The 26362-nt window shown below is 40.8% G+C and overlaps 3 protein-coding genes across 4 annotated transcripts in view; 2 read left to right on the forward strand and 1 right to left on the reverse strand.

Annotated features, from left to right (window-relative positions):
• Nucleotides 1-17130, forward strand: part of snx19a (sorting nexin 19a) — a 48741-nt gene extending 31611 nt beyond the window's left edge. The window contains exons 13-14 of the mRNA XM_077546383.1: nucleotides 10456-10612; nucleotides 17113-17130. The gene's annotated coding sequence lies outside the window, so the exon portion shown is untranslated. The remainder of the gene's footprint in view (nucleotides 1-10455; nucleotides 10613-17112) is intronic.
• Nucleotides 6136-19248, reverse strand: adamts15a (ADAM metallopeptidase with thrombospondin type 1 motif, 15a). The gene is made up of 8 exons (XM_077546382.1): nucleotides 18167-19248; nucleotides 13725-13857; nucleotides 13390-13557; nucleotides 11799-12082; nucleotides 10843-11020; nucleotides 10451-10623; nucleotides 8924-9099; nucleotides 6136-7779 (listed from the first exon to the last, which is right to left on the reverse strand). The coding sequence occupies exons 1-8, from the start codon at nucleotides 19148-19150 to the stop codon at nucleotides 6984-6986; spliced, it is 2892 nt and encodes a 963-aa protein (XP_077402508.1). The 5' UTR covers nucleotides 19151-19248; the 3' UTR covers nucleotides 6136-6983.
• Nucleotides 19249-19899: 651 nt separating this feature from the next.
• On the forward strand, nucleotides 19900-26224 carry LOC144036080 (uncharacterized). 2 transcript variants are annotated; one of them, XR_013288575.1, is made up of 20 exons: nucleotides 19900-20569; nucleotides 20664-20804; nucleotides 20880-20957; nucleotides 21033-21163; nucleotides 21231-21480; nucleotides 21572-21665; nucleotides 21739-21920; nucleotides 22095-22258; nucleotides 22424-22511; nucleotides 22597-22725; nucleotides 22800-22976; nucleotides 23065-23156; nucleotides 23230-23293; nucleotides 23763-23873; nucleotides 23971-24045; nucleotides 24237-24348; nucleotides 24422-24548; nucleotides 24623-24803; nucleotides 25738-25901; nucleotides 26032-26224. XR_013288575.1 is itself a non-coding variant. In XM_077546380.1 (20 exons), the coding sequence occupies exons 1-20, from the start codon at nucleotides 20378-20380 to the stop codon at nucleotides 26134-26136; spliced, it is 3420 nt and encodes a 1139-aa protein (XP_077402506.1). In that variant the 5' UTR covers nucleotides 19969-20377; the 3' UTR covers nucleotides 26137-26224. The 2 variants fall into 2 exon arrangements, 1 of the variants encoding a protein (XP_077402506.1); XM_077546380.1 differs by having other exon boundaries at nucleotides 19969-20569; nucleotides 24975-25901.
• The last annotated feature ends 138 nt before the right edge of the window (nucleotides 26225-26362 follow it).

Below are 26362 nucleotides of genomic sequence, written 5' to 3' on the forward strand. Positions count from 1 at the left end.
CTATTGCTGTCAATGGCAGTGAATGAGTTAACAAGGACTTTAACTGTCACATGTTAATTAACAACAATTACTTTAGATTGGTCAATCCTTGATCAATAAATTTCTTTGAAAAAGCAATTTACACGAGTTATCTAAAATCTTCTATTGACCAAAGAAGCATGTTTTGAGGATGCGGGATGAATTAATAATAGCAAACTCCGCATGGACATGTTCCAATGGAAGATTCGAACCCCGACTTCCTGACTGTGAGGCAGACTTGCCAACTTTTTCTCCCATATGGATGGTTTTGATACCATAAATTTGCTTCATTGATTTCAAATTCTACATTCTCATCCTGTCATTTATGATAATGTATTGTTAGTCTTGGTCAGGATTCCGCCATCAGCGTGTCCGCTTCTCTTTATTTTCATTCTTTTCACAAACGGATCCCCACTTTTAGAACATTAAGGAATGAAGAGGAAATCGCATTGCTTTTCTCCAGGAACTCACAAATGCATCTCTTCTTGTAAATTCCTTTTCAAAGAAATATGCCTTCATTGCTTGTTTGTGGTTTGCCCCAAGCACCTTTGACGCTGTTGCTGGTCGGCTTTAGTTTGATAGAAAAACACACAATCATCACCCAAGTTGGAGTTTGACAATCTGAGGCCATTCTTGAAGAGAGATGTAGCCTCAAAGACAAGAATGCACCTGAGAATAATTTAGCAAACTGGCTGTCTGCTTTGCTTTCCTCTGCACGTAATTCCACATTGGCGACGGGAAGAAAAATCTCTTTTAATATCCAGTTTGAATAATTGCATCAAGTGATCTGCTTTTCACTGGAATCTTTTCATCTTTATTGGAAGCGGTAGACGGGAAACTATGGTTGTGACAACACTATGGCTCCATATACGCTAAACTGAACAAAGAAATTAGAAACAGGAGAGACACTGGCCGTACACTTTGGCAAAACTTGAGAGAGACCTGCAGGGATATTTTCGAATTTATCCACACGCACGATTAATGGCCGCTCCTGCTTTTCTGATGTGAATTCCAGTTCCCCCATGCTGACACTTGGACGCCAACAGGAAGCATTAAGACATTCTCTTGTTTCACATTGTTTGGATAGTTTTTTTGCATCCACTTTGCCGTTGCTTTGCTCCATTTCGCTCTTCTCCCTTTGCGTCTTGGCAGGATGGCCTGATAAAACATTTTCTCATGCCATGTTTGTGTTGGAGGCGACGGTGAACAAACTCTGAAAATATGCTATATTGACAAAAATATCCACACACATCTTTTTTTTTTTTTTTTCTTCTGGAGAGCTCAGTATTGTTCATTCATTCGTGTCATCATCATTGCTCTCTTTTTTTTTCTTTTTTTTTTTGGTATTTGTACGTGTGTGTGCGTGCGTGTGAGTGTGTATTCATTAGTTCACCTAAAACCTATTAAAAAATCCCATACCGTTCACCTAAATCGAACACTTCAGAACCCAGCCAGAGCCGTGAGGCCGTCAGGAGACCCGAGGAAGGACCAAAGAACCACACACATGTCTTAATAAATTCAGTATTTGATAGTTCCCCTGTAAAGCTTACAGATTAAGACAGAAGGTTTTTTTTTTTACAATAATACATTCTATGTGCCTCCGCAACATAATTCTTCTTCTTCTTTATCTATCTCTGGTGGCGGCCATTTTGCCACTTGACTAAAAACATCACATTTGCTCCGGGCTCAGGTAACATCCAATCATGGCTCACTTGTTTTCTGGCTTTGGTCATGTGACGATCACAAGCTGAGCTGCGATTGGTCGTTTCCTGATTCCCGAGCAACTGTAATGTCATGACTCATTTTTAGTTGTCAGTGGCAAAATGGCCGCTAAAAAAAGCGGGTGGATTAGTCAAAAAAATTCTTTGCAATGATATATTCATTGCACCCCCACTAGTTTCAACATTGTGTTTTGATTAATATTTAGTTTGTGGAAAACGAATTAAGCAAAATAATCCAACTATTTTTAATTAATCTATCTCTGGGGGGCGGCCATTTTGTGACTTGCTAACCAGTGAAAATGACGTCACAGTTGCTCAGGGCTCTGATAGTGACCAATCACTGCTCAGCTGGCAAACACCACATGACCAAAACTCAGAAAATAGCCGTGATTGATCATTACTAGAGCTTTTAGCAACTGTGATGTCATTTTCAATCGACAGCAAGTGGTAAAATGGCCGCCCCCGGTGATGGACATATTATTGTAAGTAAGATTTTTTTTTTCTCTCTCTCTTTTTTTTTCCTTGGAGAGCTCAGTATTGTTCATTCGATTTGACATGTAAGTAAGATTTTTGACTTTCATTTCATTCCTTCATTCCTTTAATTATTAATTAATTGTAGGCTTCGAACTTTATGGGACTAACTTTTTGTTGTTGTAGCATAACTCACGTAAGGTCCATAAAGTCATGCCTGGATGAATCTGGTTTGGAGGAACTTGCAAATAATCACGACTCTGATCCAGTGAACCCTTACGGAATTTGAGCTAGAACGGAGAACGTCAGCGATCAAGTCTTGTAGCATTAGCAAAAGTTGCCACAGACAATCTGCAAAAAAGGGAATGACCGTAATTTCTTCGCATTCCACCTTCTGACCCACATTAACAACCTGTTGCATGAAATTGTATTAATTAATTCCCAACCGTTTGCTCATTATGTAACGTTTCTCTTGGCTGCAATGCTTTCAGTATTTGGATGTTAAATTTCAGATTTCAGCCTCTACAGTATGTGCAGCCATTTCTATGTAATCTGTCCCGGGGCCTTCGGAATCAGCCTCAGAGGGCCAACAATAACATCAGCATTTTTCCATCCGCTGATTGGTCGGTCAGAACAAGATGTCTGTAGCAATCTGCGCATGTAATTACGTTTAATAATGATGTATGATATTTATCATTCTGAAGTGTCTCCAGATGATGTTCTATTGCTTTTTTTTTTTTTAAATAATAATTGCAACCTTGTAGTCGTAGTGTCATGATGAGGAGGATTAAGTCAGGTGAGTTGTCACTAAAGGTCCAGGTACCAAATCTTGTATTCATTTATCTATAAATTTTACCGGTATTTAAGCGCAATCGAACAGCCTTAGTGCAACGGTACTGTAAGTTTTAGTCAAAAGCATCACCAAATGACTTCATCGTCCCACTGCTCCCTTTTAAGGTGTTTGGCCAATAAGACATGAACTCACTCTGTTGTGAAACAGACCGATGTGGCCAAAATCCAAACGTGTTCTAATCTCAAGCAGCGAGACTTGACTCGTCTTCTGGGCCAACTTTTAAAGGCATAGGTGGTGTTTTGAAATTGAGCAGATTATTCGCCTCTGCCAGGAACTTTGACGTCACATTGGAGGAAAAAGATTCATTTGCCCTCGAAACGCCTGTGGAAATTAGGAGTATCTGTCAGACAGAACCTTACGACAGCGCTAAAACGTTTGCTCCACATTAATTCCGCCATCACGTTTTTGCACGTCTGCCTTCTCAGATGTGCTCCTCGGAAATATATTTTCAGGAGATTTGAGCTAGCAGTCATAAGTCATGTATTAGATTCCATTTGAACGGAGCTATTTTTCAAGCGAAATGAGCATCACGCTCCCAAAAAATGATAACTGCATGTTTCACCGCATAATTCAAAGCAGTTACGAAGTTAGGTCACATTATAGTCATAAAGTACGTTATCGAACAAGAATGGCACTTTCGAGGTCAGACTGGGCCTCATAACTCTAAACATGACTACAGTGCTTGGATGACAACAAAGTGTGCATTAGATTTGGCAGCTCAAAGATGGCCGCCACCCCACCCAACCCCAATGAAAGCATACCAAAGAAAAAGGGTGTAAGACTTTCCTGGAGGCCAACTAACCAACCAACTAACCAGCAAATGACTACCCATAACCTCCTGTCTTTATGTATTGCACCTTTTTGAACAAAATTTTGGACTAAATCGTCATAAAAAAAAAAAAAAAAAAGGAAAGTTAGCTGTGGACTATTCACACAAAGCCAAACTGGGATTAAAAAAAATCATCTCCAGACGTTGGACCACCCAAAACATTAATGAGCAAGATTATGAGACAGTAGTCATCTCAAACTCTCTTCCTTTGATTGCAATTATAATCACAGCGCAGCAGTTTGTGTCATATTTAATTTGCCAATTTTTTTTATGCTTGAGATGTAAATTATATAAGGGAGAACCATCAACAGATCTCAGACTTAAAGAGGAAAAATGCAATGTGTGGGGAGCCCCAGTGATTATTAACTCATTCACTGCCATTGACGGTTATAAACGTCAAAAAAATCATTTGAACTATTTCTATTAGTTAAAAAAAATAAAAAATCTACTTTTGTTAACAAGAGTATGAAAACCTAGATTTTTTATTGTTCGTTGTCAGATTGAGTTTTTTTTTTTTTGGTATATGATGTGCTTTAATGCGAGGTATGAATAAAGGCTCGCACTTAAGTAGATCGATTTCATATGCCTCTTATATTGCTGTTTTTTATTAGGAAACTTTCACTGTGACTTCTGTAAAAAATGATTTGGATGGCATCCAGTCAATATTTTTCTCAAACGCAAACATCTGGAATTGTTCTGTTTTTATCTCGGGAAAATCAAAGCACCCGCTGTCTTATAGTGTTTGCTGTGATGGCTGATAGGAGCTGCTATACATTTTTAACCTTATTAAGCTCGTATAAGGTCAATTTGAACACTGACTTTTGTGACACTAGCTTAACTGTAAATTGATTTGAAATATTAACATATTGCACAAGTATGACAAGGCAGGTGTTTTTTTAAAAAAAAAAAAAATTATCTGATATCCATCAAACTCTTAAATCAGTCACTGCTAACCATTTTTACACACTGTAACCTTCGAGCAGGAGATGACGAAAGATAACCGCACATGCTAATGCTAGCTTACTCTGAACACCGCAATATAATTCTGCAGTTTGCTGCAACGGTCAGTTTTCTTGATGCCTTTTTGTCTCCTCTCAAATAGTATGTCAACACAAGAGACTCTCGTTCAACTGCATTGTTGTTCTTTGTTAGCATACGTCCTAGCATATTCATTTAGACTGATGCCGCCATGTATCGTGTTTTTGACAGTTTCCCACTGTTCCGTCTTACACAGCCTGGCACTTTACTGTGGTGCGTTTGCTAATTCAATTCAGCTAAGTTAAACTTTGGGGTTAAACTGCGACTGAATCCCTCAAATAGTTTGCAGTACAAGGAGGTCAGCTGCGAATGTATCACATCTATTGTTTGCGAAAAGATCCTATTCCTGCTGAAGTCAGCAAATCAGCATGGATGCGCGCTAATGTGGCTCCTCATCGGACATTTCCATGAACCCATTCACCGTCACACCGAGCGGCTACAAAGCCGCGCATTGAGATCGCGTCTGTGGTTAGCGGCCCATTCGGACCAGCGGTATCTGCAAACACACATCTGCTGCAGATCACGCAGACAGACAACACACAGACAAACACCGCATCGGTTATGTCATGGTTTTGCTCACTCGTTCTAATTAGAACCTCTTAGAAGTGTTCGTCTTCACCTGTTTTAAATGACTTTGATGTTTACAAGGGTAAAAATGTGCTCAGGAAAAAGCGATAGGGACCACATGCATGCGAATTCAAACAATACAAGTTTTCCAGGTGCCAGGTTCTCTGTCCAATCATTTTCTACCTTATAAGGGCATTATCATTGAAATGTTTACAAATGTGCGCCTTACATCGCAATCCATTAGACCTGCACATTCATGATTGACCCCATTCCAAAACTTTGCTGGAAGCGTTCAACGTTGTTGTCTTGTACAATTAACGCCGTCAAACGTGCAACAAGATCTGACGGTGAACTCGGGCAAGAGGCCATTGGGGGAACAAACAAATATGTCCATTGGCTGCCTTCCAGGTTCTCCTTCATCTGCTTTTATGTAGGTCAGCCTCTTTTTTTTTTCTCCAAAATGTTATTTAAAAAAACAGAAGAGTGCCTTTGCACAATGTTTTATGTCAGCAATTCAGATATTTTTCACAACTGGTAACTGGTGAAGAATGTACACAATTAGGATTTCTTATTTGCCAAGGCTGTAACTGTTAACCAAATTCAAACACGAAAAACTCAGACTTTTCATTCAAGGCTTTTTATTTGGAATAAATATATTCAAAGACATTTCAGTTGTGTGTACAAAAAAAAAATATTTGAAAGTATTTACAAGGAATTTTGCACAGAGCTGAATAAATGTATACATAGTATACAGTACAGCCCATATAAGGCATCTGTTTCTTTTGCTGTACAAAGTGCAAAAGTTGATCAAATAAAAAATAGAAATCAAAGTCGGACTATAAAAGGATCCATCCTGTGGTGGGATGTTGTATTGGACAATGTGGGCCCTTTTACAAATATAACAAGAATATAATAGATTTACAGGATGTAACACATTCGCTGCCATAGACGGCTATAGACGTCAAAGATTTATTTTCACTGGGCTGGCAGTAACGAGTTAACTGAGTGCACAGAAAGAGTGGTGTAGTATCTTTGGCAGTGTCTGATGGTGAATAGGTTGGGCAGATTTTTTTTTTATATAGAAAATTGTCTTTCTTGTGTGTAAAAGGTGTAGCCATTTAATTAATACAACACCTATTGGGATTTGTTACAAATCTACTGCAGGATTAATTTGGACATTTCCATAAAAAGACCACTTTTTTAAATAAAAAAAAAAAGACAAATGGGTTCCAGACTCAGAAGACAAACATATATATCACCTCTTAGCTGACAGCTCCAATGATAGAACATTTTATCTAGCTTCATAGTAACTTTTCTAAATGTTATTGTGCTGTAGTGGACTCTGGTGGTTTGGTTTAAATGGTGGAGAAAATACATTGCAGCATCCATTTTTTTTTGGTCTTCTATGCAAGTGTGTCGTGATGCAGGAGAGAGTGTGTGGAAATCTGTTGGATTAAGCTCAGTCATAATAAAGCTTTTCAAGTCCCTAGCAAGGCTTCAGTTTACAGAAGTCCAGCTCCTGCGGTTTGCGTAAGCCACTGCAGTGCTCCCTGGGAAGCAAATGTCCCGTTTGGGCTTTGCAGTGCAGCGGTCGTCTTTTGAAGCCTTTCCCGCAGGTGGTAGAGCACGGCGACCACTGGCCGGCCTGCCACTCTGGACACGGGTCCCCGCACGCTCTCGTGGCCGGCGGTCTTTTGGAAGGATCGCAGTTAGTCGCCGGCTTGCCGTCCGTCTTCAAACATTGCACCATCCGCCTTTGGAAACCGTTGCCGCAGCTCACCGAGCACTCGTCCCAGTTTGCCGACGTCCATTTCTCCAGAAGAGGCTCCTCTTTGCTGTACGGTTTCTTCAAAGTCGACACGCTCCTCTCCTTCACGCTATCTTCAGCCAGGACGCTGTTGTGGGATTTCACTCGCTCGTCCTTCTTCAGAATCGTGTCCTCTTTGTTGTGCTGACGGGCCAGGTAGAAGGAGTAGCGTATGCGAGGGGGCGTCAAATTGCCCGCGCACAGCACTTCCACGGTGATCGTCTCCCCCAAGGGATTCACAGACTGGAGGGTCTCGGAGAGGCCGGTGGTGCCGCTGTAGCGCAGCAGACTGCCCTTGACGATGATGTCTCTCTCGCCGGCTGATACTACGTAGTCGCCGTTAAGAAGGTACTGACCGTCGCTGTTCTTCACCGCCAAGTAGTTGTCGTCACCCAGCATTCCTTGGTAGCCGCGTTGACGGATGTCGATGTTCGTTGCGCCCGCCGGCAACATCACCACAAAGTTGTAGCCGTGCCTGTATAGCGAAACACAACACATACAGCCAATGAGGAGTTTTGTAGTGATAGGACAACACCACTCAAAACAATATGTAGATTATTGTAGTATGTGTGTATGTAAAATCCACACTCGCTTTCCGTTTACCATTTAAGCAGTGAATCCTGAAATACTGTAACCGAAAAACACGTCATAGTCCAAGAAATGAAAAATCCAATTTGATCAAAAATGGAGTGCACTTAGATAACGCCTTACACAATATGTTGTCCAAAGTGTTTTACTAAGCCTCATATTCCCTTTTTTTGAGTGTACCAAAACTGTACACTGCCGAGCTGTGTAAACCTACGGAAAGACTTTCCTTTTTTAGTTTAAAATAACTTACTTTAACCTCCACTAGTCAGTGGCAGAATGAAATCCATTCCTGTTCTGTGGTACCAGCTAGCAAGCGCTAAGCTAACCTGGGAGGTTTTGTCTCTTTGGTCCAACATACACGTTTGCTAACTGTCTTTGTGCTAGGACAGGGGTCAGCAACCTTTCCTGTCAAAGGAGCAATTTTAGGCCAAATAATTCACAAAAAATCTGTTTATAGCCACAGAACATTTGAACATTGTGATAAAGGAAACAGTGTGTTAGTGTTAGGCCTACTGAGGGCCCAGGAGCTAATTAGAGCTGCACCAGAACAGAAAAATATGCAGCATCCCATACGTAGACATTCACTTTCTTTTACCTTTCGTCTTCTGTTTTTGGATTTATTTATTTTTTGGTAATATTTTCAGATTTCCTTTTTCATACATCTACTTTTCTCTCAAATTTCTGACATTTTTGGCAGTTTTATGGACATTTGGTAATTTTCTGCCTCCCTTCTTTTTTGGACATTTTAGGGCTTTAAAAAAAAAAATTATTTACTTTTTTCCCCCTGCCTTTTTTTTAATCAATGTTCTCACATTTCTTGAAATTTTGTGGACATTTTATGGTAAATTTGGGGTATATTTAAAAAATATATATATTTTATAGTTACTTTTTCTTTCCTGCCTTTTCAATTTTGTGACTTTTTTTTGTGTGCAATTTTGTGGCTGGAGTTAGGTTGACACACGCACGCACGCATGCACGCACGCACACACACGCACACACACGCCAATTGGTGAATTTGTAAATATACTCACAAGGGCTTGGTGAAGAGTCCTGAGACCTTCTTGCAGCTCTTGTTGTCACCGCCGCAGATTCCACACTTGTTGAACTTCTTGGTTGATCCAATTTTTCCATCACAGCCAGCCTTGATGCATTTTCCTTGAACGCACACTCCTGTGGAGTCTGGGGAGCACGGGGTTCCATCCACAACCTGTGGTGCGCACACACAGTGCAGTATGTACATCAGAGGAGACCATTCATTAAACACAACACCCAAAAGCTGCTACTTCATTTAGGTCATTTTTTACGTTGCGCGGTGATATTTTTAGGTGTTATTATTATATTGCAATCATTTCTAAAAGCTGAAATGAGTGTATTTCCACGAAGCCATGGAACAGGATGTGGTGTAAAATGATATTTGGTTCAGATGTTTCAAGCAAGCATGCAGCTGCTCTATGATTCAGTGCTACATGTCCCCCGAGTGTTCACGTCCTCTTAACTCAATATGATGTAGTGTGAACTTTCTCTCACGGCTGCTCACACTCACTCCACACCCATATTATCGAAGGGAGATAACCCCCCCCCCCTCCCCTCCCCTCTCCACTCCTCTCCATCGTCCCATGCATTGCTGTTTTCCCTCAGAGGCTCCCATGAATTCACATTGCTCACAGATGAAATCGCTTTTGGCCACATAGTTCAAATTATTACGCTTATCCATGCATGTGGAGTGATGAAAATAAATATACAGTAATGTATCTGGCCAATCCTTTATGAAATGCTTTAAAAAAATAAAATAAAATAATAATTTTTGGGTTATTATTAGACAATGTAATGATAATAGATAGATTAGATGTACATATTAAATCCATCCATCCATTTTCTATAACACTTGACATCAATGTGGAGAACACCAAACCTCAAGGCAGACATGCTAATCACTATGTAGACTGATGATGAAATGTAAATGTCAAGCTTTTATATAAACATACTAATAAAACACCAATAAAAAACCTCTAAAAACGAAGCAAAGAACTCACGCATTGAAAAGACATTCAACATGAAATAAACCCAAAAAAAAGGATACATTTCAAATTCAATAGTGCAAGGAAAAGGAAATAACACAGCTGTTAACGTCTAGGTTTGGCATGTAAGTGTAGATATTCGATGATGTGGTTACGACTACTGTGTTAGAGCGATGTGTGGCATGTCCTGGTTTAAGATTTTTATGGTTTTCACTTCATTTCTTTCCCAACTGGCCCCAGCAAGAGATACTGGCTGCCTGTCAAGCTTACACACTTGTCGATCTGATTGGCCCGGAATGGATGTGACAGACAGATCATTCGCTGAAAATTCATTCGAATAAAGATTCTAATTCTAATATATGCAGAATGTCAAAAACAATAAATCGTCTTTTTCCTGGATGAATTTATGAAATGAGTTAGGAGCAGGGAAATCCAAAATGTCTTTGTAACATGAAGAATTAGCCTCGCCTGGATTCGTTTACTAAGCCGTGCGTCCTAACGCTTTTGTTCATTGATTGTATTTAATGTTTCGCTTCTTACCTTAGGTGCCATAACGTAGAAGTAGCCAGTTCCATTGGCCCTGCAGATGAGTTTACATCTGTCATCGACCCTCACTCCGGAGTATTTGGGCACCCACACCACAGAGGGGGCGATATGGTTACTGCTGAAACTGCGGCCACTGGATTCACACTGCTCTTCGCGGTAAGTCTTGCCTGGAAAGAGACAAGAGAGGGGGGCAAACAAGGTCAGGACTGGAACCCTATTAAGCCCTTTTCACACTGCATTTAGCAATGCAATTACTTCCAAATGTGGGAACGCTGGCAACAAATCTTTTCGCATTGTGACACGTCTCATTCACATTGCGAGTGCAGTGTGAAAAGGGCTTTATGGAGGAAACTTGATGTAGCTGACTGTTTATGAGCAATTCAAACCTGTATCAGGGCAATGGTTCAGGTTGCAGGAGCGGTATTTGACCCGGACCCCTTGGCAGTATTTCCCCCCATTCGAGGGAACTGGGTTGTTGCACTCCCTTTTCGCCAGTTGGACGCCACCTTCGCATGTGCGTGAGCACAAACCAAACGTACCCCACTTACCCCAGCGACCGTCCACCTAGAAAATACACAAACAAGGAGGATTTTTTTCCCGAATGTATAATCATGGTGTGAGTTATAACACAACAGAATTCCAATGAAACTTTGCAACAGGCACTCTAAAAACAGTTGGGTCAAAAGTAGCCCAATTATGGATTTAAAAAAAAATTGAACGATCAACTTTATGGGTCAATTTCTCGCTTGTTTTATACAAAGTGACCCTTTTTTTTTTTACCCAAAGTTGGGTCACATTAACCCAAGTAGACCCAACTTTATGGCTTGTTATATACAAAATGATCCCTTTTGGGGGGGCTGCACAACAACCCCGGAAGTTGTTTCAAATTGGAGAATCTGTCCCAACTTTATGGGTTGTTTTATATAAAATGACCCAATTTTTGACCCAAAGTTGGGTCAAATTGACCCAAGTAGAGGTTCTGACCCAACGTTCTGGGTTGTTTTATACAAAATGACCAAAATTTTGACTCAAAGTTGGGTCAAATTGACCCAAGTAGAGGATCCGACCCAACTTTCTGGGTTGATTTATACAAAATGACCCAATTTTTGACCCAAAGGTGGGTCAAACTGACCCAAGTATACGACCTGACCCAATTTTCTGTGTTTTTTTTAAACAAAATGACCAAAGTTTTGACTAAAAGCTGGGTTAAATCGACCCAAGTAGAGGATCTGTCAATTTTTGGCCCATAATTGGGTTATTTCTGACCCAATTGTCAAACAGAAAGCCAATGAACTGGAATTTGTTTTCTCAGAGTCAACCCCCCCCTGTCCTTGAGGCTTACCTTCAAAGTTCGGTCCTCTTTGGGAGCGCACATGCCTCGGTCGCAAACTTTGCCATCCCCGCAGTGTGTGCCGTCCGCCCAGGGGAAGTGGCGTGTCATGCACACCAACTGGCCATTGGACTTGCCGGTGCACCACAGGCGAATGCATGGAGGCTGCATGAAGGGACAAGGCTTGGAACCTTCGCCAAAGGCCAGCTCGCACTGACGGTCGAGGAGGTAGGATGCGCCGGGAAGTACATTAGGGAGGCCTAATGGTTTCTGGGGCTGGTCCAGCAAACACTCCCCTGGAAGAGAATCCCACAATCAGTCCCGAGGTCACATGCACTCATTTTATTTCACCAAATGTACACAGTCTCGGTGAAAAAAAAGTTCATAAAGACGATCACGAATGGGTGGTGAGAAACCAGTCTTGCAGTAATGTATACACAGAGAACCCGACGCCGACCCCTTCATCTGTAAACTCTTGTAGAAAATTTCTCCTCTCATGTTGAAATGACATTAATTACAGTTTAAGAACACTTTCCAAACTTTCCAATTAGGTTTTAATAGCGTTAAATGTTCCATTGAACTGATACAAGTCAAATGAAGCTGAGCTCCATTTACAATAAATGACACTCGGGCACCTTTCCAGGAACTTGCTAATAATGAGAGGAGTTTGACGAGCAGGTGCTTGGAAAAATTAAAGATCATCATCTATAGAAAAGGGGTTCCAGGAGGAGGTTTTTAATCACTGCAGCCTCGTGAGCAATTTCAAATGCAGAAAACGGTATCAAGATGATAACAGGAAAAGGCCACAAAAAGAGCGGCCATAACTGAAAGTTCATTTGTTTCCTCCTATTACGCTGCAAATTTGAATGATAGAAAAAGCATTCCAATTAACTTCCAAAGCGCCTTCTATTGGAGAGTTGACTTGCGCAAAATTGTCTGGGGTTGTCCGGCAAGTTACAAATAATCGTGAAAACGGCCTCAAACGTGCCGCGGCTTGTCTTCATTCTCCAAGCTGCTCTTTCCAAGTCCAGATTTATGAGCGTGTTACAACATTATGCGACTCAGTGTAAAAAATGTGGAGAAAAGGTCAGGCAAAAGATACAAAATGCAATCCTGACTGCTTCGTGTTCCCCTGTTGTAAAAAGTGTCTATTCAACCTGTATGGGAAACACTGGCTGGTTAAAGCTGCGCTCTCCAAACCACTGTGGTGACGCTCCTCCAAACAAACCCACTCATTTGGGACAGATGTGGAGCAGTTTTTAAAATAAAAGTTTAGCATCGCTCCGAGGCCGAGCTCTGTGGTCTGGCATGTTCGAGAACAGTCGGACTCCATTTTTGCTCTTCTGAAGAATGCATGAATGCGTTTAACTGACATGATTTTACTGCATTCAAGCTGAAGATGAAAAGGAGACAAAAATGATATGTCCTTCACTGGCAATGCTACTGTGAACAGAACACTCATTCACAATGAACATGTGTTTTATGAAAGTGATCATCATTCAAATATTTAACCAGTATGAGCGTCGCGCCATTAAAACAGCTTGTGTTCATCTCCGCTTTTGGTTTCACATCAATCAAAAGCTTGTTTGGAGAGGAGACCCACCGTGTCCCGCGTCCAGAAACTCAGTGATGATGGCAGCGCTGCAGGGCGACCACGGGCTGGTGCGATTAATCTGAATGAGCGTGGGAGACATCATGTGATTGTCCTGCAGCTTGCCAAACACGTCCTCGCACGCCTTCACGTTATCGTGCGGCATGTTGAAGACGTGTCCTGTGGAAAGGGAAGCGGATGGCTTTTACAAATGCTTTGGATATTTTGTGCCGGGTGGGGGTAAAGTGTTAAATTTTCAGCATGGATGAGATTTTTGTTTTCACAAAGCCCCAATTTCCTGGTGGCACGTCTGCTAATGTGTGATTCATGGAGTTGGCATGGCTCACCGAGCTCGTGAGCCGTGGTGAAGGCCGAAGGCAAGCCGTCGTCTTCGATCACGGAGCAGCTCCTCTTGGGGTCGCACATTGTGCCAACATCGGCCATTCCAAGGGTGTCACATGTGGAAGCCCCGCACAGATCCTGGACAATCAAGGAAGAGAAAAAAATGATTACAATACGGCTTTACACAATCAGGATTTTTGGGGCCGATCACCGAACTGATCACAAGATGAAGCAATATGCCTAAACGTGTTTATTTACTCTTTATTAGGGCTGTAAAAAAAAAAAAAAAAAGTTAATTCTGGAGATTAATTTAAATTCTTTAAAATATTAAACAAATTAACTCCGTTTTATTTACTTCCTGTGGTGGCCTTTAGCCTCTGCTCATGTTACAAGCTTTGTAGAACATAGTAGTAGAAAAGAGTGATTAATTTGCGATTAATTGCTTAATATTGCATAATTAATGACTTAACTCATTCACTGCCATTGACGACTATAGCCGTCAAAAATCAATCGGAACTATTTCTATTAGTTTAAAAAAAAAAATCCATTTAATTTCATTTTTTATGAAAACCTAGAATTTTTTTATTGCACATTTATAACAGATATAAAATTATCATGCGATTAATTACGATTAAACGGCCCTTATTTTAATATATAATTTTCCAAATTAGGCCCGTCAGGCGATTCAAAATTTTAATTGTAATTAATCACATGAGTTCACTAGTTAACTAACGATTAATCACAAATTTTATATCTATTCTAAATTAACAATATTTTTTTTCGGTCTAAAGTCTAATTACTATTATGAGCCCCATGTTGTACACTCCATAGACATAATTATTGAGACTTGGTAGGAAAATGTGAAAACAGCAGAAAAATATGGTGATGGCAAGGCCACTTTGCAGTTATAGCAGCTTCCGCACTTCTGGGAAGACTTTCTACAAGATTTTAGAATGTGTCTCTGGAAATTTTTGTCCATTCATCCAGATGTGTGAGGTCAGAGGTGACTAATGTTGGACCCGAGAGAGGGCCTGGCTCACAATCTGTTCTACTTCATTCCAAAGGTCGGGGCTCTAAAATGATTCCACACAAAAGTCCAACAATTGTGGGGGAGAATCTTTCATTGATATTTATTGATTAAGAAGTGTGTCTTGAGACTTTTGTCAATATAATAGTCCATAATGGAAAAGTCACAACAAGATAACTGGACCAACAGTAGGTTGGATATTTACAACAGACGGTTTTGTTTGTTATCCCAATGATGCTTTTCTACTCAAGAGGTTTGTTTAAAACTTGTCTGTACCTAAATATTTGTTTCTGGTCCTGACAGGCTTCACTTCACTTTTTTTTTTTCACCCACTCTGGTTCACATTAGACGATAACCACTATTTGAAACAATCATAAAAGCTTAACAATAAAAAATGGAATCCTTGCTGACTTTTAAGGACAGAGAAAATATCTCTACGCTGTTAAATAAGGCTTTTCACTGACTTGCGTTCGGAGCACATGGTCCCATATGACGTCATGGCACTTGTCTCCAATCATTGCATTTTCATGCAAGAGCAGTTTCCAAATGGCCTTTTTTTTTTTTTTGTCACCACACAATTCCAAAACCTAATCTTAGCGAGGATCCATTCGGAGCACTTGACTGAGCCTCCTAATCACAGGACAAGTACACAACGTTAACCACACAGAACCGCCCGGCTGCCTACTCCCTCTCGTTTTGCATACACTTGCAAAGCAAAAAAAGCTCCGGGCAGTTCATAGGCCCGAACATTTCACACTATGACAATTTTTTGGGCAAATAAAGAACAAAATTGTTCGCTGGTGCTGATCAACTCCAGATGTGTTCGGGAGTGCTGATGAGACTGTTTGGGTCATTAGTGAGAAATGAAAATAGAGGCAAACATGAAGCGGCGAGAACCACAAGGGGCTTAGGCAATGACCTACTTCCCACATCTGTCATCTCATTTTGCCGTTTTGGTGCATTGCTTGCAACGTAAATACAATTTGCAAGTTATGTTCCAAAGGAAACATGTCAGTGTTTCCATGCGTTTACATGTTGAAAACCACCAGGCAGAAGTGAGACCGATGGATTTGGTCTTGATCTACAGTGCAGTTACTCGTAATGAACTTTTTAGGCCAGAGGTCTGCAACCTGTGGCTCTGGAGCCGCATGTGGCTCCTTAGTCCCTCTCCTGTGGCCCCCTGTGGATCTCTTGGTAGAAATTAATATTGTTTTACATATTCTTAAATTTACATATACATAAAATATGATTTAAATGTAGTCATGATTTTTGATTAAAAAATGAATAATTATATACAGTATATTTTTTTAAAGAGTCTAAATTTTTAAGTTGTCGGAAAAAGACAGACAAACGGTAGATGAAAACGTTTTAAAAATTACCTAAAAATGTCCAAAAAAGAAAGAGGAAAAGCAGAAAATTACCATAAAATGTCTAAAATTGCCAAAAAAATGTCAGATTTTTTTTAAAGTAGAAAATAATCCAAAAGTAACTATAAAATGTCCACAAAATTCCCCCAAAAGTCAGAAAATTGATTTAAGAAAAGGCAGCAAAGAAAATGTTTAAAAAGTAACTAAAAATGTTCAAAACAAAAGAAGAAATCCCAAAATTGACCATAAAATGTCCACAACATTGCCAAAAATGTGAAAAGATTATATAACAAAAAAAAGCAGGGGGAATGTTTTTTTTTAAATAGCCATACAATGTCCAAAAAAGGAAGAAGAGAGGCAGAAAATGACCATAATATGTCCATAAAAATGTCAGACATTTGACAGAAAGGCTGAAAACTCTATATGAAAAATATTACCAAAAATATAAATAAAATCCAAAAACAGGAAACGTAAGGTAAAAGAAAAATGAATCTCTACGTATTGGATGCTGCATATTTTTCTGTTCTGGTGCAGCTCTAATTAGCTCTTGGGCCCCCAGTACATTAGACTAACACTACACACCGTTTTCCTCATCACAATGTTCACATGTTTTGTGGCTCTAAACAGATTTTTTTGTTAATGACTTGGCCTAGAACGTCACCTTTTGACAGTAAAGGTTGCTGACCCCTGTTATAGGCTCAAGTGTGTGCACGTGGTCCCCCAATGAACAGACCGAGACAACCAAGTGACTCACTATCAAGAGGGTGATGGATTATGCTATGCTTCTTCCATATGTGCCAGCAATCCTCAAGGAGACAGGAAATATGAACTTGAAATGAATATGGATGTGGTTACATGATGTAGACTGACTACAGCTGTGGAGAAGTGACCCCATGGATGTTTCTGACTCAGATTGCGCAGGTGGGGGCATAAACCTGATGTGACATAATGAACATGCACAACCTACATCGTACCTCCTCCCTCTGGCTTTCCCCTCAGGTCCCTGTTTAATGAAGAGCAGGCAAGTTGAGGGGGGAACACAGCTGGAGGAGGAGGAATGGGAACGGCTGTGAGAAACTTCCAACGAGGGCATCCCTGAGGGCGTTGATGCGACTTCTTTTTGGTAAAATTACAGATGCATATTATATTCCTAATTGTGGCCTCAAGACAGCGCCAAATTTAAATTTCATTCCCACTACATGGATAAAAGTATTGGGACTCTGGGCCATTACATCTAGAGGAAGTGCGATAGAAATATTCCTCCTAAGACTAATGAGTAGTAAATAATGCCATATTTTTGTGTATGGTGCAAATAATTACAAGTAAATTTTGAAAATATTCCCATATGTTATTATCTTATTGCAGAGTTATATGAAATTTCTAAGCAGAAATTAGTGCTTTTTTTTTTTTTGCATCAAATTCTGACAGCCAAATTTCATAATAGTGCGCCTCCCAGTAGACAAAATTAGCAACAACAGTTAATTTTCCAGTGAAAAACGGAAATTCGTGTTCTGTCCTTGGCTGGTTCTGGCCCGCGGGCCGTAGGTTTGACACTCCTGATGAACAATGTTCATCTAGATTCTAGATGAACATTTGTGAGGTCAGAGGGCATGTTGGCTCAATAGCTCTGTACTAATTCATCACAAAGGTTTTTGATGGGGTTGAGGTCAGGGCTCTCAATTCTTAAACACCAAACAAATGCGTCCACTAGATGGTAGAAGGTACAATTTTCAACATACTTTTTTTTTTTGTCTTGATGTATGTACGCTTGCACTTCAACCCCTACTTTTTTTTTTGTCTTGATGTATGTACGCTTGCACTTCAACCCCCACCACGAGATGGCGGCAGCAAACTTCACAATATATTGTCAATTCACATTGGCTTCCTTGCTGTCAATCAACCCCACAGGAGAACAAGCAAGAACAAAACATACAGCTGCGTTGCATTTCCATGTTTGAATGTTATGTGGACAGCAAATATGAATAGTTTGTGTTTTTATATAGTAAAATACTGTTGACATTTCTGTAGATTGAACCTCATGAAATCAATTTACCTGTCTTGTAAAGAGGATCGCCGTATCCCAATATTCTGCATGCTTGTCGCTGTTCTTGTTCATCTTTTTTTGCCAAGTGCAAAAATTCCGGAGCGTCAAAGCTGCGTTCCCGGACACTTTGGGTCCTTTGTCCACCTCGGATATCACCAAAATCTTCACAACGACGATGTGGATGGAGTTGAGGATACTCGGATGCTTATAGAGCCTGGCGGCCACTGACATGAGTGTCAGGAGGTAATGTTTCAGGTCGTTTCCGTGGAACTCAGCCATGGTCTGGTCCGCCACCACCAGCGTCTCCACGTACCTGGGCACCGACGCAAAGCGTTTGCTTCTCCCCGCCCCCCTCAGCATGCTTTTGGTCACATTGCTGTTATCTTTCACGGTCTTGTATTTCCCGAGCATCTGCGCGACGTGGTGGCTTATGTCATTGTTGACTGCGCACCTGGAAGTGGAATTGGGCTTCAGGTCGCTGCTGTTCCTGCGCCGGATGACGTGCGCGCCGCGCGCGCTCGTGCTGTCATTGTGCACCGGGCTGATGAAATACTCCCAGCCTTGGTAGCCAAATGCACCTTGCACGCCCTTGCACAGGCTTAAGGCTGCGTACGAAAAGCGGTCAGCGTTCACGTAGCCGGAGTAAAAACACCGACTCAGCTCAATAGTGACGTCCGAACCGGAGAGCCACGGCGCGTCTTGGCTGGACACGGAAGGGCCAATGAAGTTGGAATCTTGCCGTAAATCCACCACTAATTCCTGGTGGAAAGCTTGAATTCTTAGCACACATTTGCCGTGGAAAGCGTCCACGTCGTTGTCATTATACTGCTGTTGAGTGTCCAGTATGAACGGGAAGCAAAGTTCACTTTCCATGCAGCGAACCAGTTTAGACAGCGACACCACGACGTGGAGCAGACATGTTGTTCTGACAAACATGACGATGTTTGCATTCAACTTGGAATGCAATGACCAAAAGCTCAGAGAGGAGAGCATATCCAATGTGCAGGCGTCTTTCTACTAGAGTGCAAACTCCTCCTGGTCCTGACCCATTCCCGGCCTGCACCTGTGTGCTCGCTCCACTGCTGCCTTCAGTGCACTTTATGCATTTTCGTCTGGTGTGAAATGATGGAAACTCTATCTCACTTTTGGAGGGGGCAGTCCGTTGGAGGAGACACTCATTGGATGCAAATTGCTGCACAGCCTCTGCATGAGACAGTCCCAGTGGACAGGGCAGAGTCACTGGAGGATCCAAGTCCACTGCTTTTAACACCACATTGTGAATTCAATTTAAAATATTTTTTCTGGCAAAGGTTAAACTCACTTAACATTTAGAGAACTTGAGCGTTTATTCGATGCATTCAGCTGATCCATAGCCTGTTGTGTGGCCTTGTAAGAAAATGTACTTCTGTATAGTATTTGTAGAATACCTGTTTCTCCTAAGTACTTTTTCCCCCACACTAATAATGCCTTGTGCTACTATTCTGCAGACTAATGAAAGAAGGTCAGCATGCTATAGGACAATTACATGTTACATGCAAATTTGTACACTAACTAGTGCACAGTTTTGCCTCACTAGTAACATGTACAGTTGTGACCCCTGCTCTATGCACTACTACTTGTAATTGTGAAGTGCTATTAGCTAAATGGAATATTTTTATAACATTATAAGGAGTAGCGCTCGATGCTAACTACAGTACAATGCTTTTTTATTTATTTATGCCAAAGTTGTTTTAGTGAGGACAAATAGTGTACCTCAAGGACTTAGATTACATGAACTATTACAGACGAGTACGTGTATGTTTCTAAGTAAGAGCTGTGAAACACGTGCGACCTCTAGTGGTCAAATGAAGAACTTGGGCCTATCAAGGGAGCTCGCGAGAGTCTCGTGATTGATCACAAATGTCTGTTAATGACTGGAAAGCATTTTTTTTTTTAATCCTTTATAAACATAATGATGTTTTATTTTGGCATATATGATCGGATAGTTATTGATTTAAGTGTATTTTTTGTTGAACGTTTTCAGTGGTGTAGAACTGTACTACAACATACAGAGAGTTTTTTTTTTTTTTTTTTACCCCAAGTGGGGCCAAATAATACCAATAAATTTACCTATTTGTGATTTTTAGCAAACGATGCATTTTTAAAGTAATTTCCTATTTAACATGAAATGATCGAAAACATATATGTGGCTTTGATGCCGAATCATATTACGCTATATCGATGGACAACATAAAGGACCTTTGTGATGGAGGCCCCTTTGACTCTAGTTTCTCTACTTGTTTACTACACATCTCATTGACAACTTGGCACTTGAAACCTGACATTCAAATGGATTCCTACCATGTTTTGGCTCAAGTGGGGCAGGGGTCCTTTGGTCGAGTTCATAAAGGAATGAAAAAATTTACAGGCCAAGTAAGTTGATTTGTTGTAGTGAAACGGTGGATTTTTTTTTTATAAAAATACTCACCATGGTTCGACGTCCTCTTCTTGTCTGTGTACCCATCAGGTTGTAGCTCTGAAGTTCATGCCAAAGATGGGACGTTCAAATAAAGAGCTGCAAAGTTTAAAGAAAGAAATTGAAATCATGAGTAACCTACAGCATCCTAACATTGTGAAACTTTTTGACAGCTTTGAAACTGAAACCGAGGTGCGTTTCTGTCACAAACCTTAGACATGTTTCTGATGCTACAGTAAACAAAAGCTCTTTCCTGCTTTTTAATAGGTTGTTGTGGTAACCGAGTATGCGGAGGGTCAATTGTTTCAGATCATTGAAGCTGATGGTTGTTTACCAGAAAGTCAGGTAATAGCACACCACGCATAATCATAACACTATTTCATATTATGCGCTGAAATAATCATTTTTTCTTTATCCGAGGTTCGTGAGATTGCTTGCCAGCTTGTGTCAGCTCTGTATTATTTGCATTCACGCCGTATTCTTCATCGAGACATGAAACCACAAAATATCCTCTTTGATAAAAATGGCGTGGTGAAACTGTGCGACTTTGGGTACGTACGTTCTTTTACATCAACTGTTTTTATGGGGCATGGGAATTTAAATGATGTGCTTTACTAGGTTTGCTCGGGCAATGAGTATCTCCACTATGGTGGTGACATCAATCAAGGGAACGCCCCTGTATATGTCCCCTGAATTGGTGGCGGAGAAGCCTTATGACCACACCGCTGACCTCTGGGCGCTAGGCTGCATTCTTTATGAAATCCATACGGGAACGCCGCCATTTTGTGCCGATTCGATTTTCCACTTGGGGCAGCTCATTGTGAAAGACCCCATCCAGTGGCCAAACACCATGAGCAGCACGTGCATGGTATAATGAGCTATTTATTTATTTATTATAGTTGTTAGGATTAAAAAAAAATTGTTTAAAAAAAAAAAGAGAGATTGTATTTTTATTTCAGAGTTTCCTAAAAGGTTTGTTAATCAAAGACCCTCAGAAGCGACTCTCATGGCCTGACCTCCTGCATCACCCTTTTGTTGCTGATGGTGTTCAAGGTGACAACATAAGAGAGAAAAAAGTTTTTGTAGCATTTGTGTGATACTTACTAACACAGTGGTGTGTTGGCAGTGATTCCAGACAAAGATATTTTCAGTCCTCTGACGGCCACACTTGACCCAGACATGCTGGCACGGAAACTGAAACAAATGGCAGAAAAGACATCACCGGACTCTGGGGAGAGCAGAATATTTCGAAAGATTCGGGAGCAAAGAAACAAAAATAACATGAAGAAAGTGGTCGACAGCGCTAAAGTAAGCCAGATACACACACATATATATATATATATATATATATAAAATAATGTACATTTATTTTTATATATATTTATATATATATATATATATATAAAATAATGTACATTTATTTTTATATATATATATATATATATAATGTACATTTATAAAAAAGGATGTTCTTTCTTACAGGAAAAGAAGGACGGACTGCAATCTGAAGGAAATTGCTTAGTGGCAGTAACGCCGCTTTTCGATACGTCCCCACCTGCTGATTACGCTTCAGCTAATTCAAGCTCACCACCTTTAAGTTTTGATCAAACCAACCGCACTGAGGCTATATCAGGTCATCAAGACAGGTTTGTGTAAAGTATCTAAACCTTGTAAAATGTTGCCCGCTTTGTAGGTAGATTATAAATGTCATATTGGTGGAAATTTCCCTCAAAGCATTGATCACTTTCGTATAATTTGCTGAATTTTTCTGCAGTGTGTGTAGTCACTGTTCACGTGCATTACCTCTGCAGAGGTCCGATCAGTCAGGACTATGAACGAGAGTTCCCCTCGGTAGAAGTCGGGCCACGACTACAGTCAAGGAAACACAAAAGTTCCATAGTAATATGCACTATATCAATTTTAGCCTTGCACTGCTAAAAAAAAAACTGAGTTCTCTGAAAAAATGCATTTTTCCTTCTTTCAGACTAACAGTGAGGATTTCTGGGAGAAGCTTGCTGAGGTGTCAGATCCAAGCCAACAAAACCAAGAACCGTTAAACTACAGTGCGATTATTCCTAAACTGAAATCCACCATTTTAGTGTTCAAGCAACAGGTGCCGTTTTCAAATAAGCACAAAATGTTACATTTCATTCAATCACACTCATTTAGTCTTGTTTTTCTGCTAAGATAAGGGGTGGTGTCCTAAAAGACACGTGGCACATTAGCCATCCGCTGAAGGTCCTGCAGAACCTGATTGTAACCTCTGACCTTGACATGACGAACCACATTGGCACTGAACTTGGGTTGCCGTGTCTCCTCTTTGAATTGCTTCACGACTCTGTTGAAAACTCACATTTCGTTGAGGTGGGAATTAGAAACATTTGTCTGTAACGTGTGATAAGAATGTCAGAATATACAGTAGGTACAGTAATCAAATCTTTCCGCTGAGCAGCAGCCGTGGAGTCTACCAACACTTGGAGAACTGATTGCTACGCTGCTGATCTACTGGGACAAGAACAATGATTGGTTGAGGGAAGAAAACAGGTTTGATCGTTCATTTTTCTTTACAATTAGTGCTGACAGTGCCGCATCATTGAATCTCATTGTCTGCATGCAGACCCGAAGAATTCGTCAAGCCATTCATCACCATTCTAAAGCAAGCAGAACTCAGTCCTTTAGTTGTAAGTATCAGATGCAGATTCTGTATGAATGTGACATTAATACTATTTGGGCCTGTGGGAACTCAAGTGGGCTATACATGTTATTTATTTTGCTTCGTTTGTTTTTTTGAGTATTTTTTTTCAGTTTTTTTATTTTCTGAATATTCAGCCCCGGTTTTCATGATTTTTTCATGACAGGAATTTTTTTTTTTTTACAAAAAATATTCAGTAAAACAGAAAAAAATATTCAGAAAAACAGAAAATATATTTTTTTAAATATAGACAAAAAAAACAAAGCTCCCCCCTGAAAAATTGTCAGAATTCCCCGAGTGAATGCAATACGCTTCCGTAAGGATGAGCTTAGAAATGACCCCAAAAAAAGTATTTGCCCACTCTAGCTCACAGTGGCTCAATCAAAAAACTAGTTTGTTATTGACTGTGTAAAATCAGCACTGATACAGATGCGTATTCTTTGTCTGCTCGCCTTTAGCCTCTGGCGGCCTCCATGTTGTCCCTTTTTGCTCGACACGAGGTTGCTGTCAATGTTGACCTGGACATGCTCAGCTGCTTGCTGCAAGAACACGTATCTGGTTCACATCAGGTACGTGATCTGTATTTCAGGATGTAATCTGACATCTGCTCGATATTAGTTGACATTTTATTTGTGGCATGCTTGTGTCTGCTCTCCACCTCAAAAGCTTCAACTTCCACTCCCGTCCGACAGGGGGCTCTGTGACGGCCTTTTGTATTTACTTCAGCACACTCTTTCTGAGGTCAGACAATTAATAGCTTATCGTCACAATCTTAGTGGATTTTATAAGGATTGTTTTGGTTGCTTTTGGTCATATGAGATTTAAATTAGCAAGGGCTCAATGTTCACATTACGATCCATGTCCTGTAATGTCTATAGAATTACTCCCAATACTTTTCCTATAGTAACACAAACTTTTAACCACTATAACAGCATGGAAGTGGATTTTCATGTTTGGATCCACATACATTTTATCATCTTTGGAAAAGGACTGGAATCTCATTCGTATGGACAACGCCAGACATGGATTTCTGTTCGCCAAACGGTAAACACTCATGATTATTTATAAAACACGCACACTGTAACTTTACTTTACTGTTTGCATTTTCCTTTTTCAGGACTTTACTTTCTCATGTCTGCCACCCTGTTGGTCTTCTGCAATGATCCATATTCTTATATTTCACTCTTTTGTGAAAGCAAGTCAACATTTGTCTACACTCTTGGCTGGGTGCTGAGCTCTGAATGGTTTGCGTTGATTATTTTGTTTTTATATTTCAGACAAGGTTGATCATTGCAATGTGTCTGGTTTTTTTTCCCAGTCTTCCTTGGTTTGCTGAAGGCAATCCAGTGAAACTGGAAGATGGTTTAAAACATGAGAGCTTTATCCAATTGAGCTGCCACCTCCTTTGCCTTCCCTTTGCTTTGGACTTGACTTCACTCAACAGTTCCAGGATATTGCAGTTATACAACAGCTGTGGAGTTGTTCAAGGCCTTCTACAGGTTACGACCTATCCCATTTTCTTATTTTGGACTCCTGTCACAGCAAACATGATTCAGATAACTCTTGAAAGGCATAGAGATGCCTTTGTAATTTGCAAAGAACATCCTATTAGCAGTTTGCTGTTTGATGTGATGTTTTTGACGTCTGTTTTCTATTTCATTCTTTGGCAGGTGATTCAAACGCTTCCTCTTTCATTAGTGGAGCTGCCACTCTCACTTCTGCGCCGCTTGTTGCTATGTGACCGTCAGCGCTCTGTTTCCTGCCTCAGTAAAGCTGCTCGTGGCTTTTTCTCTGCACCGGCACTCACACAATTAGGTCAGCTGACACCGACCAGAACCGCCACTTCTTTGCTCTCTGATTTGCTGCAGCCGGATGAGCTAGGGGACTCTGCCGTAGAACTCCTTTCTCTGTTATACCTCATCGCCAGTTTTTGCCCTAACTCTGGGCGCCTCCAGATTCACCTTGAATCATCAGTGTTGCACCAGGCACTCACTCACCCTTATGAACCGATCAAGGCCGCTACATGCAAGGTTTTGGGAAAGCTGCATCCATTCAGGTCTCCCAAAATGCCCAATTTGCATCCTGACATATTTAAAAGCATGATAGACCTTCTTGAGGATTCTAATGTGCATGTGCGGCAGGCGGCTTGCTTGTCAGTTGGGAAATGGTTGGGTTATATTGCAGTGGAGGCAGGGTTGAATGAGACAAGGCCCAATGAAAATGTACACAACACTACGGAGTGGTTAAAAGCAAAGGATAATGATGCGCACAAGGGTTCAAGCAGGGAGACAAGCATTGCCGAGGTGAGAGTGGAGAATGCGTTGGCTAATGGCGAGATGAGAAGATGGCTAGAAGAAGCGAGGATGACGGGGGCCACACTGGCATCGATGACCTCTGACCCTGACGCCCACACTCGTCTTCACGCTTGTACAGCTCTGGCGAACCTGCTACATGTTCAAAGCGCCATACCTGAGCTGCTGGAAGAGAGAGTGTCCAGATTACTTCTGAGAGCCGCATGCACAGATTCCCACAAGGCAGTGAGAGGAGCCGCCATTGCAACTTTAAGTTTGTACACGCAGCAGGATTCAATGCTACAGGTAAGAAATTGTTTAATCTTTTTACCACCACATGAACACTTGTTACCTATTAACTGCTGACTGACTACCTGTTGAATTTGGAGACAAAATCCATCATGTTTGCAAGTTGGTCAATGTCCTTTGTGTTAAGGTTTTGCTATCCCTAAATGCTGAAAAGGAACTTCTTCAGGCGTCACAGCATGTACCTTCGGAGTGTGACTATCTTCCACTCATCAGACAACTGAAAGGCAAATAAGGGAACTGTTAAAACCAAGAATGTTTATATAGATGGTATGATTTTATCTGTTTGCAAAAGATGTATGCAAATAAAATATTTTATACTGGCTTGGCTGAATCTATCATACTGGGTCGATCCGGAGTCAGTTTTTCCATTATATGGTGCATTTGCGACATCTAGTGGACATGGAATGTTTTTCCATTATATGGCGCATTTGTGAGATCTAGTGGACATGGAAGAACGC

The sequence above is a fragment of the Vanacampus margaritifer genome, chromosome 16, assembly GCF_051991255.1.
Source record: "Vanacampus margaritifer isolate UIUO_Vmar chromosome 16, RoL_Vmar_1.0, whole genome shotgun sequence".
NCBI classification, from domain to species: domain Eukaryota; kingdom Metazoa; phylum Chordata; class Actinopteri; order Syngnathiformes; family Syngnathidae; genus Vanacampus; species Vanacampus margaritifer.